Here is a 16,862-nt window from a genome sequence, read left to right as displayed (position 1 = left end):
CATACACAACACTCACAGTTGACTAAAGCAATTAACAAAAGTGTCATGGTAAAATTACACAAAATGTAGTGCAGTAAAATTCAGAAAGAGCTGTCAAGATTCTCAGACCACATTCTTTACATTCACATTCTAATAACTGTAAATCTATAATTAGCTGTAATCACAAAGGTATCACCTAGGGTTGCCAAATAATTCTAGTCTGCTGACCTACTTTTCTCTGTCTCTCTCTCTCGCTGCATCTGCTCCTTCTCTCTCTCCCCATCTCTCCCCCCCACCCCCCCCGCCCTCTCTCCCATTCCCCCCCCCCCCCTTTTCCAGCACTCTTTGGCCCCTTCTCTCATGCTGCTTTTCTCCCCCTCCATCTCTTTCTCCCCCTCCATCTCTTTCTCCCCCTCCAGCTTTCTCACCCATCTAGTTCCCCCCTCTCTCTCCCTTTCTCACCCCTCAGGTTCTCCCCCCCCCCCCCCCCCCCCCCCCCGGCTCTCTCGCTCCTCCGTTTCTCTTGTCTTTATTTGTCGTATTTGGCGAGGTGAGTCTGGAGATTACCTGTTCCTGGAGGTGAGAGGTGAGCTCAGGAGCTCAGGTGTTGAGATGCAGGTGATATGCTCCCAGCCAGGAATACGTGCACAGGTTAACGTCTTCTCTTCTCTCCACTTCAGTCTGTCCCTCTCGGTATGCCCTCCCTTGTGATCCACTGTCCTCTGATGCTCACTTATCCCTTAAAAGTTTTGTCACCCTCCCTTCTAAGCCCCGCCCACCTGGCTGAATGCCAGGAGGGTGTCATTCAGGTAAATGGGCGTCACGTCAGGTAAATGTGACCGGACTGGTTTAGAACACTTCTTGTAAACAAAAGTATACACACACACAGACACACACACACACACACACGCACACACACACACACACACACACACACACACACACACACACACACACACATAAACAAACACAGACATACTGGTTTGGGCATTGTAGGAAATCTTTCCACTACACTATTGTTTCGGATGAATATCACATTCTTGGATGTAATGTTGGTCATTGTGACACTACTGTGGTAAAGGTCATCGTGGTTTTTCCTGTTGTCCAGGAAAAGGTCTAAAGGTAAGGAAACCGTCTGATTGGTGCTAGTGACTCAGTCCTAAACCCCACCAGTGTTACACAGGCCAGAAATAGCCATCATCATTTTCATCATTATCCTGCATTCTTTCACCTGATCAGTGTGACAGATGAGCCCAGGGGGGTTGTGAAAGCACCTTTATGCTCTAATAAATTCATATAAACATAGATCAACTTTATTATTAGGGTGCTGCAATGGCAAGAGAAGCGGTGTCTGGTGAGCATATCCACCTCAACGTTACACCTGGAGGCCAGCACCATGGCCAGCCACAAGAGAGCCTGGAGCGCATCCCTCCCTGGTGAAAGTGTTTTTTTATTCATATATCTTTAAATATATGTTGTTGTTTTTAAATCAACAATTACTGTGATTCAAACGCACAGTAACGTGTTACTGTTATTATATATCAATTCTAAAACGTTATGTTTTGGCTTAAATATGGTTTTGGCTTCTTCTATGTATGCACATAGCAACATCGTTTTAGCCAATCAGCATCCCTCAAATCTGATACCCAAAGTGAAATGAATTGATTGCACCAAGCAGAGAACTCCTGACGTTAATAAAGTGAGAATGATGAACTTGGGTACTCAAAGACACAGGATTTCAGCCACCCCCCCCAAAAAAAAAAATTGAAAGTCATGAGTCAATAAACTCGGGACAGAAAGTTAAAGCAAAAGGTTCTAGCTCTCTCATAAATAATGCTTAGTTCGTTATTAGTCTCATGAGTATCTAGGCTTTGGCACAAACTCACTAAGCAGGGGTCTGTCTATTGGCTTAATACCATAAGCTGGCATCACCAATCATAAACAATTAAGCTATCAATAAAATGTAGAAGGATCCCCTATCCGATTATTACACACACACTCACACATACACACTGACTTGATTAGGTGACCAGGTAGACTATAAGACAGGTGTGATCCCTGACCAGATATAGAGGAGAGGTGTGCTTCTAGGGGACCGTATCTACTAGGTGGAAGACAGGTGTAGAGGAATGTAGTTTTAAACCTGTATTCTTTATCTGATGGCAGGTTTTCTACCAATATTGTTTCTCACTGCCATCCTGGCCGAAATCAAACCTTACCTTACCATAACCCTGTATAACTTAATTCAGTTAATCTCCCGAAACATTGATTAGAGTAGAGATTAGAGATTAGAGAACAGGCAGAACCGGGAAGGAAGTGCCTGGCACATTTGCCAGTATGCCTCACTTCCAAGCGATGCCACCTTCTCTTGTATTCTGTTGATTAATATCCGTGTTTACTACGTCAGGAACACCAAGAACATTTATCACCAAGCGATTCCAGTTATTAACACTTCTAGGACGCCAGTTTGATCTGGATTTTGCTTGAAAATAAACGTTCATCGTCAAAACACTATGCAGTATCCCACTAGAGGCAGAACAAGCATATGTTCATCTGTTTAGTTGGGTTGCTTTACACAAACTTCATAAACTCATTCAAGTGGGATAGAGGGCAAGATTGTCACAGTGGAAGTCTCCAGTCCTATATGTAGGGCTGTCATTAGGGTTAAGCTAACTCTGACCTTTACTGTTAAATATCACCTAGCTATCTGTTTAGAGTGCTGCTTTGACCTTTGACCCAGTTATCAGCCCAACAGGAAAACACCTGAGAAACCATTGCCACCAGACAACATCTGTGGCAATGTGTTAAAATTTTGTCTCCAGTTTTCACAGATATTTTCCAGTCCTCTCTGGATCAGTGCACTGTTTCCACTTTTATGGAAAACATCAACTATAATCCCCATCCCCAAGATTCCTTCACCAACTGAGCACAACCACTACTGTCCTATAGCATTAACTTCATTGGTAGTTCGAAAGGACAGTGAAAAAACATATTTTACTAAGGACCCATCATCTACTAGACCCTCTGCAATTTGCTTGTCAGTCCAGCAGGGGGGTTGATGCTGCTATTTTAACTTTGTTACATCTTGTTTACACACACCCGGAAGCGCCAAAAACACACACGTCAAAGTGATATTCTTCGATTTCTCGTCTGCATTCAACACCATCCCTCCTAACACCCTGGCTCAGAGGCTGCATGGCCACTTTGTACTGGACGGAGGCCTGATCCTCTGGCTCCTTGACTTCCTAAGTCAGAGAGTCCAACAGGTGAAGGTGGGCTCTTCTCTTTCTGATCGAATCATGACTAATATCATCTCCCCCCAAGGGTGTGTGCTGTCTCCCCTACTGTTTATACTACACACCAACAACTGCTCCAGCCCTCACCCTGGTAGGCATTTCATTAAAGTTTGCTGACGATACAGCATTGGTCAGCCTCCTCCAAGGAGATGAGCAGGACCATGGTCCAGTCCTGCATGAGTTCCTTGACTGGTGTGAAAACTCCCATCTCCTGCTAAACACCTCAAAGACAAAAGAGGTGGCTATTGATTTCAGGAGAGACAAAGCATTTCGTTCGAACGATTATCCAAGGGCAGCCCATACAGTCTATCCAGGAGTATAAGTTTCTGGGGGTGGTTTTAGAAAAAAGGACAGCAAAGGCTTTACTTTTTGAAAAAGCTGGTCTCGTTTGATGTTAACTGTAAAATGGATAAGATGTTCTACGCTGCTTATGTGGAGAGTGTCTTAACCTTTTGCATCATCTGCTGGTTCGGCAGAGCAGCAAAAGCACAGAAGAGTATAGGCTTAGGAAAATAGTGACCACTGCCAGCAAGCTGTTGGGTACTAATTGGAATAGTCTGGAGCACATATACAGAGAGAGAGTACTGAGTAAAGCAGACAAAGTTGTAGCAAATACAAAACACTTTTTCCACCACCTTTGAACTATTACCATCAGGTAGCAGGTTTCGAAATCCAGCCCTCTCCAAAAATAGGACAAACAAATAGGACAAATAGGTCATTCATTCCACAATCCATCAGCTTTTTAAACAAACATCTAAAAATAAGGTTTTAATTACCCTGCTCAGCGGGTCTGACCGGGGAACACAATACTGTCTTGCATGACATTTCTACCCATTGTATTTATTTATTCTGATGGCATGTGCAATACTGGCGCCTATGCATTTTTGCATTTTTTCTCGTTCTTGTATGTCGTCGTCTTGGTAAATGGTCATGTGTCTGTCTATTCACTGAGAAAGATTTTCCCCAAGGGGACAATAAAGTATCTATCTATCTTGGCCCAGACGGAACTAGAAAGTCAGATACGTGTAGGAATGTCGCTATGTACGTATCTGTGTATTCACCTCATATCTGCACACCTATTGATTTATTACTTGTTATTCACTTGTCCCTGACCACTATTTGGAAATCATTTGATCTTGTGACGTGAGAAACACAGTGAAACAGGTCTATTTACTCTAAGACTAGTTGTGTAAGTGCCCTACCGAAGATGTGAGATTGTCAAATGCGCTGCCCCTGGGTATGCTATTGTGCAAAAAAATGTTCTCACGCCAAATAACGTTTTGTTCATCCATACTTTAAGATAAACAGACAGTGGGTTGGCCGTCGACATTGAGATTAGATTAGATCAGATAAAATTAGGAAAATGAGTTTGCTGCAACCGCCCAACAGCAGTGGAAAAACACAGGATAAAAATACAATACAATACAAATACAAAGTACTAATGCAAACAAAAATAGATAAATAAAGTAAGGTAAATGCTGAACTAATGCTAAAGTAAGGAAAAGACAAAACAAACAAAACAGGCAAACAAAACAGACGGTATAAACAATATAAATTATAATAATAAGTGTAAATTGTAAATCATAAAGTGAAATTGAAATAAAGTGATTCAGTTGACGGTCATTCTGGTTTCATGCTGATGCAACAAGCGGGAAGCGAGATGAGGTCATCTTCTAGACTTGTGACGTTGATACCCGGAAGTCCACAGAACACCTTCATCGCACCGCTTGCGTCCTATTCCGGGCATCCGACTTAATCGAAAAGGTAAACACGTTAAAGGTGTGCACATAATTCTATCAGGGAACTAATGCGACGCAGCCCGTTCTGTAAATGTTTGTACTATTATCTCATAGCTCGGTCACGGATACCGTGACCTGTGAGACGGTTGATGAGTTAATTTCCCACCAATGACCAATTATACAGAAAGCATATCTAATCAAAACAAGTAGCTGAGTGAGCGAGCAGAATAATGGAAACGGAAGCACAACTCATTGTTTTGAGGGTTGTAAACATGGGATGAGTAGTCCAAGGTGCTCTGTCTCACTCCATGACTCACCACGGTGAGTCAAACGCTATAATGGTGCACTCTGCAAGATGCACCATTAGCACTCACCAAGATGCACCAAGATGTCACCTGCTTATTTGCAGGTCGATGTCGTAGGCCTACGTACCAAGTGACACTAGGTAGGGTGTTGATAATACAGTGAATGCAGGTAACCGGGTAGGAAGGTAGACAGACAGGGCAAGTGCGGGCTGGATTGGCTAATCGCAAGTCTGCGATAGTTCAGAGCATTTGATTTATTGATTGTAAGTAGAATTTCACGGTTATTACCAAAAAAACTTTGCTTCTGAAATAAATATCCTACCCTAGCTTTACATCCATAGTCAATCATGGGTCCTTGGTTCTAAACACTAGGTGTGTGTGTGGGGGAAACTGAATACAGAATTCTGCGTTATGTTACCCCACCCAGCTGGTGTTTGGATCCAAGATGGCCCCTGGGTGAATGACCCATTGAAGTGCACAACCCAGGGTCAGTGTTGGGAATATAAATCCGAATGTAGGACATGATCCACACCTATCCTGACAATGACGACAACTCACATCTTCAGTCCTGTGTTTGGGCGTGTCAATGGCTGTCTGTGTGTCACGGAATCTTCAAAGCCCTTACGGGTTTCTTCAACTGGAGATTCAAGTTGTCTAACTAAAAATCCTCTTATGTGGAGTAGCCTATAGAATGACGTGACCCAAACACACCCCTTCATTTAGTAAAACTTAACCCTAATGTAGAATAACCTAACCCTTATGTAGAAACACTTAATCCCACTGTAGAATCACCTAAACCCTGATATAGAATCCCCTAACCTTTATATGGAAACACTTCACACTTTACTGTAGAATCACCTAACCCTGAGGCAAACACTTAGAATCACCTGACACCTATTGTAGAAACTTAACCCGCATGTAGAATCACCTGACCCCTTATTATAGAAACTTAATTATAGGACCCTAATTTAAACTCAGTGTTTGGATAAGCTTACCCTAATCACCATAGATACACGTTGTGATATTAGTTTATTAACTCTAAAACGACAGAGTACAAAAAGAAAGCCAAACCAAACAGAGCCAAAATACTTCATTAAGATTTTATTATTCATGTAAATATTACCATTGTCTTCAGTGAAAGTCATTCAGTTATTACCTCTTTAATGCATACATTACAACTCAGAAATGTCTTCTGAAACCAACAATTAAATGTATTACTTTATTGAAACACACACAAATGATAATGTAGCAAAATGATTGATAACAAATTGCTATATATTTTGGGTTGTTTTAGTTTTGGTTTATGGGGGAAACTACCAATATATTATATATATATATATATACATATATATAATATATTATTCAAAGCTTATTATATATATATATATATTACTATAACATAGTGATTCGTACTCTTATGTACAGCCAGGCCCTGGTTGCCAAGTTACGGCCGTCCCTCTAGCGACTCCAGCGCGGCTCTCAAGATGGCGGCTATGGCCACGGCGCCGGGGTCAGGGAGGGTCACTCGCTCTGCGGCGATGTAGCTCGCTCGCCCTGCTCTGGCGGAGAGGTCACGGGTTGACTCCGCCCCTAACTCTGCCGCCTGACGACCAGGTACAACCAGGGAGGGAAGAGAAACACATTGTATAAGATCTAAATACATTTAGTTATAGTACATTACATGCACAAGTCCATGTTTTAAATCTGTAAATCGTTTTTTACCTTCTATTACAGCTATAGATTAGATTAGAAAAACTTTATTTATCCCAAAATGGGCAATTCAGTTCGCAGTTACCAGTCTCACATAAATTACTTAATAAATACTATAAATAGCATAAGAGGTAGACACAAACAAAAACATATATCAACAGCAGTCCCAACACACACATTCAACTCACAATTCATTTCAGTCTGTCAGTAAGCAACCACCCTGCACTTGAAAACCCTGGTGTGCTCTCCACCTACTCCTAACCTATATCATTTAGCAACCTGATGGTTGCAGGGATAAAAGAGTGGGAGTACCTCATTGTTCTTGATCTGATTGAATAACAGCGCCTCCCTGAGGGCATTAGTGTGAATTCCTCACGGAGGACATGGTCAGGCTGACTGATAATACATTTAGCTTTCTGGCCTGCATGTTTGTCCCACAATGAGCTTATACTCTTGAGCTGGATTCCAGTGATCTTAGAACAGATCTATATACAGCTCTATTACAGCTCTATAACGGCGAAACAGTGAATTTATGTGTGTGTATTTTTAGAGGTTGTATTGCTCTACGGGTTGACTGGACTTTTGGATTCGAACCCAGGACCAGCTTCAGCTGGGAGTCAAACACCCTTATCACTGGACTGTGAGCACTGTGAAACAGTACTGTACTGTACGGTGTCTATGAATCTGTACTGTACCTTGACAGCAGCCTGCAGTGCTGCCATCTCACCACCAGAAGGAGTTGCTGTTACCTTCAGCAGCTCATCCACAGCTGGGCACAAGGCATCCAACTGATGAAGGCATACCAATAATCAGACTGACATTCAAACACGCGGGTAGACAGACAGACTGACAGAGTTAATAATAAATAAAGCTTTCACCATGGTTCTGTCACCAGGCTCCGCCCCTCCGTACCTGGTTAACACAAACACAATGTTACAGATCCTGTTATATGCACACACACACACACACACACACACACACACACACACACAGTACACACACACACACACACACGTCTAGTACCTCATCATGGCCTGTGTCCCAGCATGCAGTGCGTTGGCCCAGGCCCCGGCATGGCTCAATCTCTCGGTCAAATGACCTGCTGCCGCCGTAAGGAAGAGACTGTATAGCTGTGTGTGTGTGTGCGGTGTTTGTGTGTGTAAAAGTGAGACAGGGAGTGACAGGGAAAGGCAGTTATGCCACTGTATTGTCATTTGAACACAACGGCCTTATGTTGATCTTGTGACGTCACGACATGAGCTGTTTTGAGTAGGTCAGGTTCCCACAAACTCAACAAAGACAAAACATCAAGATCACCTACCCCCCCTGAAGACCCGCCCATCTTCTCCTGCACCAGTCCGGCCAGGACAGACAGCAGTTGCCCTGGGCAACCTGGCACCACATGACTGCAGAGCCACTCCTGAATGGCTGTGAGTGAAAAGTTTACATTTTGAGCTCTGAATCATACTTGCTTCGATGCAATGCATAGAGCAAATTGAATAGAGCATAAAACACCCATAAAACATGCAAAGCACATGGCTTGCATGAAGAACCTGGTTTATAACGTACAATGTAAGCACCATTCACCCTCTGACCTTACACAAGCATTTAGCAGATACTAATCAAAATAATCTAGCAGTATAACCAGTTATGACAGGTTTACGTTCATCATATAGTGTGTTTGTGTGTGTGTGTGCGTGTGCTTGAGTGTGTGTCTCACCTCGGGCGGCCTGGGCGTGTGTGTTGCCACAGTCCCCGTCCCCGGAGGCCCGATCCAGAGCGTTGAGTTCCTCCTGTCTGTCCAGGAGGGCGGAGCTGATCCTCTGTAGCGCTGAACGCATCACAGGGCTCAGCGGCCCTGGGGCCCAAAACAAACACACCCAAAGTGAAGAGCAGCTAAAGCTCATTCTTTCCAAGTGATGGAAAAACTGGATCTAGGTACATAGCGAACTCCACGACATGACACAGAACACGTCTCCTATCGCGCTTACCTTCAGAGTGGGCGTCGCCCTCCTGGGCCCAGGTGCGCAGCGCGGGCGGCTCGGCGGTGTACTGCCGTGCGCTCACACACACACTGCTGAGGTTGGGCCAGGCGGGGGCACTCGTCTGGGCGTCTGCCGTCACCAGGAACAGTGGGTGGGTGTGTGTGAGACGAGAGTATATATATATATATATATATATATATATATATATATCTGTGTATCTTTATTAGGGCTATTCAAATGAACGCAATCTTATTTTAACTTGATTCATAAAAATGTACGCATTAACGCACTTTCTCTCTCTATTTCTTTTTTTTTGGTGTGATTTTGAAAGGTTTTCCCCACAGAATGTCAACATTGATGTCAGAATTAAGTTTTGTTTTTAGTTCCACTTACTTCACATTCAATAACACTTGCATTAAGTGACTTCCTGATTACAATTGCAGTAAGTGACAACCTGTTTACAATTCCCAAATCTGTGGTGCTGCTTATTTGAATTTAAATACACTTGTAGTAACTGTTGGTTTACAATTGTGCTAATTAACTGCCTGTTTACAATTGAATTACAATTACAATTGAGTAGGGTTAGGGTTAGGGTTAGTAAAACTCAAGATCACTTGGTTTAGTCTTTGCTATTAAGTACATTTGGTGGTCATTCCATTTGATAATCTCATTGAATTTCAATTGCAGGGGATTTAAAATATAATTAAAAGAAATGGATTAATCGCCAGTTAACTCCCTAATACTATGCGATTAATCATTTGACAGACTTAATCTTTATATATCTATCTATCTCTATAGATATACAGTTATGTATACTGTATATACAGTATATATATACATGCAAGGCTGTGTGTGTGTGTGTGTGTGTGTGTGTGTGTGTGTGTGTGTGTGTGTGTGTGTGTGTGTGTGTGTGTGTGTGTGTGTAAGGGGATGTGTTACCAAACAGTCTGAGAACTTCGGGGTCGACCCTCATCAGGGACAGCGAGACGCCGGCCATCTCCAGCGATGTCATGAAGGACCCTGACATCACCCTGGCAACCACCACCCCACGCGCCTCTGTAAACATGGAGACCACCCATCACATGACACACCGATTTCATTCATCAATCAAGTAAATAATTAACCTGTTAGCCAATCGATCATGAACCAGCCAACCCATAACCCCCCCAACACACACACACACACACACACACACACACACACACACACACACACACACACACACACACACACACACACACACACACTTACCCAGCGTAGAGAGAGCAGCTCTTGTGACCACAGCCATCTCTAAACAGGACAGAGCTCCCAGATTGTTGACACACAGAACCACACTGTCCCCTGGAGAGAGAGTCAAGATATAACCCGAGTCCAGTCGAGAGAGAGACAGGTTAACACAAACACACACACACAAATGGACAATGTCCCCCAGAGAGAGAGAGAGGAGAAATGTATCACATTCCGACACACATATAGATACACAGGTGACTTACCTGAGTTGAGCAGCAGATGTGATTGGCTGCTGGGGTTGGTCATGTGATCTATCATGGTGTTCACCACCTGGTCTGCACACACCACCTACAGATCACATGGCATACATATTACATCATAATATATTATGATATGATATATTGTATATGTTATTCTAAATAGATATCCTAACAAACATAAATGCCGACCTTTGACCTCTGGATTCCAGGCTCACCATGGATACCTGAAAGAACCACACAGACCTGCAACACTCTTTTCACTTGTCAGCCTCACCTTCTCTCGCCTCTCCCTCTCTCCCTCCGCTCTCTCTCTTCCTCTCTCCAGCTCTTGTTTCTTTCAATTCTGTTCTATTATATACTGCCCTATGTACCTTGCCAACAATATTTAAAAAATGAACAGGAAAAATAGCAAGGCCTAGAAAAATATAAAATATTTAAAAATATATATTTATAAAATAGAGTTATAAAACAATTAAATAAATCTCTCTCTCTCTCTCTCTCTCTCTCTCTCTCTCTCTCTCTCTCTCTCTCTCTCTCTCTCTCTCTCTCTCTCTCTCTCTCTCTCTCTCTCTCTCTCTCTCTCTCTCTCTCTCTCTCTCTCTCTCTCTCTCTCTCTCTCTCTCTCTCTCTCTCTCTCTCTCTCTCTCTCTGTGTATGTCTCTCACCCAGGCCCAGCTCCATGTCTCCGGGTGGCAGCTGAAAGGAGGGCAGACATCCTGGAACACTGCAGGGGGAGAGACTGACCCCCAGAGTACCTGCACACACACACACAGTACAGTAAACAACAACAGTAACACTTTCTCCAGCGCTCTCTTTGATCCAGTAGTTTAATGGCAGCTGACTACACAATAAATGAGATGAGGAAGACAGGACGACTCACCAATCCCTTTCAGCACCTCTGTCACCTTGGCAACAATCTCGTCCAATGGGCAGCCTTCTTCTGCCAGGGCCCCTGCCAACTGTATACACACACACACACACACACACACACACACACACACACACACACACACACACACATTAACACATGTACAAACTTTACTTAACGATAAAGCGACTACATTCAGTCACTTAACGGATGTTGTTATCTAAAGTGACGGCTGTCTCAAGAATCAATATTGGAGCAGATACAAAACTAAAAGTGCTGAGCGACCTAGTTAAAAAAAAAAAATAATAACTACACAGAGTGCAGAATAGCTCTCGATTTTAGAAAGCACGGTGGGTGTATTGGGGTTTTTAGTTGTTATCATCCACACTATCTGTACAGGTAAATACACACATATGTATTAATAACGATGTGTCCCTTGCTTAATGTAAAGCACTTTGTGGACCTTGTGTACGAACACGGTTCCACACAGGCCCCGCCTCCCAGCCTTGCCGGGGCGCTCGAAGGCGCAGTCGTCGGCGACGATCACCATGGCGACGGAGACGCCGCGGTTACGGGCCTGTTCGGCGGCCAGGCCGAAGTTGAGCCGGTCTCCGGTGTAGTTCTTCACAATGAGAAGGACCCCCGAGGCTCCTGCAGGGGACACCACCACAACCCTCCCTGGTAAACTTTACACAGTAGTATCCTGCCTGGATACACTCTCAGACACACGCTGGTGCTTGTTGTTATGATTCTGCGTCCGACCAAACCTAAAGTCACTACTTTAGTGACCTCATCTCGGCGATCTTTATGATGTAAAGATGATGTGGCACAACACAACATGAAGCATTTCAATGAACACACACCCACGCCGTACCTGCGTTGTGGAGGTGGAGGATGGCAGCCAGGATGCTGGTCGGAGGAGGGGAGGCGAACACGCCCCCGGCTACCGCTGCCGACAGCATCCCTGTACCAATGTAGCCTGGACAGAGAGACATAGACACACACTGAGAGAGAGAGAGAGAGAGAGAGAGAGAGAGAGAGAGAGAGAGAGAGAGAGAGAGAGAGAGAGAGAGAGAGAGAGAGAGAGAGAGAGAGAGAGAGAGAGAGAGGAGAGAGAGAGAGAGAGAGAGAGAGAGAGAGAGAGAGACCTGTGCCAATATAACCTGGACAGAGAGACATAGACACACTGAGAGAGAGTGCCATGGAAATATCAATCATAACTTTAATATGCAATTATATTAACCTTGTTTATATAATTACTATTCACATTAAAAGGAATTGTATACATTCTCCCTGTACCTAGAGATACCTCCCTTCCACTCTCTGACTGAGAGCTATTAAGATTGTTGTCATTTGCATTGCCATTGTAGCCACGAAGTCTGACTCAGGCCAAGCCAATTGACTGACCCTAACCCTAACCCTTTGTTGTGTAGATTCCTTTAACTGTGTTTTAGCCTTGCTTGCAGACTTGCAGACATGTCCACTTCCCCCATAGCGTATTATATCCGTGGTAACTTTGCTGCTTGTACTTTCCCAGGGTCATGCTCTAATATTAAATCAAAAATATTCTGCTGGTCGACGTGTCCTAAAAATAAGTTTCTCTTCATCAGAGAGAGAGCGCGAGAGAGAGAGAGAGAGAGAGAGAGAGAGAGAGAGAGAGAGAGAGAGAGAGAGAGAGAGAGACACCACTAACAGGATTACAGAAGGTAAACAGGCAGACAGGTGAGGAGCCAAACAGACAGGTCAAAGACAGAACCCCTACCTGCGTGCGCCGGCTCGTGGCCGGACCCCCCTCCAGAGACCAGACCCACCCTCCCACTGAGGTGGTGCAGGTCAGACCGCACCACCACCCGTAGACCCCTCAGCAGAGAGAGACCACCGGCCGACCGCACCAGCCCACACAGAGCCTCGTCCACACACAGCTCTGTACTGTTCAACAGCTTCCTCTGGGCCTGGGGGAGAGACAGGTACGTGGAGACAGAAAGACCGCAACATCGGGGCCTGATCGTCATGGAGACATCAGTTCATGGAATATTTGGGAAATATTATACATGAACCAGGACTAATGGTCCGAACTTATGCAATACACAGAACCGTTTCTATATGTCCTCTACGCCTTTAAGATTGTGGTCAATATCACTCAATAACAAGAGATTTTTGATTGGGACTAAACGTGAGGTTTATGGTGAAAGGGGGTAGCGCATCCCCTAGTGGATGCGTAAGGAATTTCAAGCGTAACATTCTCTTCCGCAGGCTACAGCGAGATCATTGTTTATGCCCCACTTTCCCTAAACATCACCACAGGTCACTTTTGGATAAAGGCTTCATGATTTGATTATAGTACCTAATATGGTAATAGCAAATGGAGACAGGCATACAGGCATACAACTTGATTCATTTTGTTTATCCGTTAGCTCGAAATCGATTATTGAACTAGGCCTACGTATGGATTAACTATGTATTAGTGAACTACGGTGTCAGCGCTTACTTCAACACTCCAGCCCTCGTGTGTTCTGTTCTAGTGCTAAATAATAATGTTTACCTCCATTTTCCCACGCTTGTCGCTTTTATATTCCCTTCCGAGTCGGACTTGCAGATGAACTCTTGAACCTCTCTGCAGGCGTAGCCACGCCCACTTGCGTGATTCATAAAACATGGAACCAAAATCTTTGTTAATACAAATTGAAACCATCCGTGTTTAGATTTTATTTGTACAAACAACTTTAAAAATAAAATGTTGATTTGATTCGATTATTCACCCGTTTCCTTTTTGAATCACTAAAGGCCAAAATTACTGAAAAAGGCGACTATTGAGGCACAGTGCTTACTTGTTTTGGCCTGAGATGCTTGATATGAAGAGCTTATAAATATACCCAATATTTTCCAAAAGATGCATGGAAGAAATCGGACAGATTAAATGTTGTTTTTTTTAAATCAAATTCTATGACCAAGGTCATTCTGAAGAGTGAAATCTAGGACATGGCAGAGAAAGAGTAATATTCCCGTATATATATATATTTATTCAAAAAGTGTTGCATTTGTGCATTTATCCCAAAACGTTATTCATCCCATGACACAACTCATGGCACTGTACATCACTTAAAATAGCATAAAATAGAAAACTGTAAAACCAAATACAAACTAGCCAAGAACAGATGTGGAGAAAGGTAGAATACAGTTTGATGGCCTTGCTTCTATGTGTAATCACAATAACCAGCAGACATGAACAGCCCAGCCCAGCTCGGCTGAAAATGTCTCATTGTCTCATTTTAGAGCATTTTGCATCACCCCCGCCCCCCCCCCCATATCCATACTGCACTGTCCAGCCACTCTTCCTCCGCTACTCCTGCAACAGCTGGAGCTGTTCTTGGCTCCAGGAGTTGTTTGCCGAGTGAGGGTGAGGGTGAGGGTGTGGGTGTGGGTGTGGCGGCGGCGGCGGCGCGACGGGCATCTGCTGAGCCTGGGTCATTTGCCGGAGCGTGGCGGTCAAGTCCTGGAGCACGGCCATCTCCTCCCTCCGTTGTCTGTTGTCGCGCTCGTGCTCCTCTCTGCGGAGCCGCTCCACAAACTCCCGCTCCTCCAGCAGCCTGAGCCTCTCTTGGCTCCAGGCGTTGTGGTTGTGGCTGCTGTTGTTGTTGTTGTTTGCCGAGGGAAGGGGTTGGGGCTGCACGGCGGGCGTCTGCTGGGCGGGGGCCATCTGCCGGAGTACGGAGGTCAGGTCCCGAAGGACGGCCATCTCCTCCCCGTGGCGACGGTCCTCGCGCTCCTGCTGCTCGCGCCGCCACCGCTCCTCGTACTCGCGCTCCTCCAGCAGCCGGAGCCGCTCTCGCTCGTGGAAGTCCTTGTCCATGTCGTGGAAGACGCGCCGCAACTCTGCCGACTGCCTTTCCAGGTTCGTGAAGTTCCTCGACTTCTTCCTAGGCGGTTCGTCGTCAGGGACGGTCCATTCTATAAGATAAGATCCTTTTTTTAAATCATCATGCAGCCTACAGTGTCATTTACACACCTGCGGGAGGTGGCACCGGTGAGCACACAAAAACACATGCAAGGGGTGAAGTAACATTATCCATTACTTCTGTCTTTCTCTTTATCATGCTCAAGTATCTGGGCTACACGAATGCATAACAGCATTCAATGGACCAATATGATCGTACCTGTGCTACAACCCGAATCCTTGAGCGACACGTCAGTGACCGGAGGCTTCTCGTCGTTGTCACTGCTCGGTGGCTCGGGGGTGCTCGGGGAGGTCGGCTCCTCAGGGCTTCTGGAAGTGGACGCCATTTCCTGGCTCAAGACCAGAGCCACAGGTCTCGGCGAGTGACTCGAACCCTTGCCCCATATACCCTCGCACAAACTCAAATAGCACCATATTTCAGGGTCGTTGCCGCTACGGCCATTGCGTTCGACGACCGTCTGGTATTGCTTTTTAAGTGCTTTTAATTTGGTGTTTACCTGAGCCTTGGTTCGGATGATTCCTCGTTCGCGTAGGCCTTTCGTGATTTGCTCATAAACAACAGAGTCTCTTGCCGTTCCTACTATTTGTCTGGAGATCTCAGCCTTGGCCCTTATCGTCAGAAGTTTGCGAGTCTCTTCGTCTTTCCAATGAACCATTATTCTTGTTGTCTTTTGTTCCTCTTCACGCTTCGTATTCTCCCGGTTTCGTGCCAGTCGCATGATGGTGCGTAATCGACGTGTCAGCAACATGCGACTCGCTCCGAGTGGCGAAGGTCCCGCCTTTCTCCTATTTCCGGTCCTCAAATTTCTGATGCATGTATTTCAATGGAGAGATGAAAAGTATTTTCTGATCCCGTTTGAATTGTGCCATGAATTTCATATATGTTGTTTGTGGTTTTAAAAAAATACGTTTTGATGCAAAGAAAACTACAAACAATTTATCGCAAAGAAGTTTGATAATGTTAGGTTTCGTGTGAGGCCGCTTTGTACAGCTCTTCGCTGCTCTTGACACGAATGATATACGTCACCACCCACACTTGGAACTCATCCCGCCTTAAAAACGCTCAGAGTTTCCGGGAGTTTCGGACCCTAAACTCGGAGGAAAGTGCTTTGAACGATCTGTTGGGTCGGAGTTTTCGCTAGTTTTCGTGCGGAAGTAAAGTATCCGTCCTGTCTCTCATCCAAGACTCAGCGACCTCTAGTATTTTTAAACGTATTTTACACTACAGCCCTCAGGGTGCTCACACATTTATAGTTTAAGGGTTGAGGACAATTTAAAAGTTACTTAATCACAAAATACAGTTGGAGAAACTCATGTTACGGCTGCACACAAGTCATAGCATGGATCAAAAGCTACATTCAGATCACAAGCAAGTTTTTTGACACAGTAGCTAATCTGAAGTGAACTCAACCATCACAAATGATCTTCCTCTAGCATGTAAAAATGCCCTGACAAAAAATAAGGAGAAACTTACTATCAATTACTTGTAATTAGTAAATAAGTACATTTAATTAAAAAAAACAACTAAAAAGACA

At 44.5% G+C, this 16,862-nt stretch overlaps 2 protein-coding genes across 2 annotated transcripts; both read right to left on the bottom strand.

Annotated features, from left to right (window-relative positions):
- Positions 1–6,439: 6,439 nt before the first annotated feature.
- LOC311370683 (triokinase/FMN cyclase-like) lies at positions 6,440–13,965 on the bottom strand. Its single transcript, XM_084489018.1, has 17 exons — positions 13,915–13,965; positions 13,135–13,324; positions 12,247–12,351; positions 11,836–12,023; positions 11,385–11,463; positions 11,170–11,259; positions 10,694–10,728; positions 10,508–10,592; positions 10,266–10,355; positions 9,954–10,070; positions 9,021–9,143; positions 8,750–8,887; positions 8,351–8,457; positions 8,053–8,159; positions 7,908–7,941; positions 7,725–7,817; positions 6,440–6,922 (listed from the first exon to the last, which is right to left on the bottom strand). The coding sequence occupies exons 1-17, from the start codon at positions 13,918–13,920 to the stop codon at positions 6,764–6,766; spliced, it is 1,746 nt and encodes a 581-aa protein (XP_084345144.1). The 5' UTR covers positions 13,921–13,965; the 3' UTR covers positions 6,440–6,763.
- A 203-nt stretch (positions 13,966–14,168) lies between these two features.
- Positions 14,169–16,732, bottom strand: LOC311370684 (uncharacterized protein). Its single transcript, XM_084489019.1, has 2 exons — positions 15,527–16,732; positions 14,169–15,320 (listed from the first exon to the last, which is right to left on the bottom strand). The coding sequence occupies exons 1-2, from the start codon at positions 16,074–16,076 to the stop codon at positions 14,713–14,715; spliced, it is 1,158 nt and encodes a 385-aa protein (XP_084345145.1). The 5' UTR covers positions 16,077–16,732; the 3' UTR covers positions 14,169–14,712.
- Between the last annotated feature and the right edge of the window lie 130 nt (positions 16,733–16,862).

Source organism: Micromesistius poutassou (genome assembly GCF_964030765.1).
Source record: "Micromesistius poutassou genome assembly, contig: SCAFFOLD_5295, whole genome shotgun sequence".
NCBI classification, from domain to species: domain Eukaryota; kingdom Metazoa; phylum Chordata; class Actinopteri; order Gadiformes; family Gadidae; genus Micromesistius; species Micromesistius poutassou.
The sequence above is the reverse complement of the archived record's forward strand: the minus strand, read 5'-3'. Positions and strand labels throughout refer to the sequence as shown.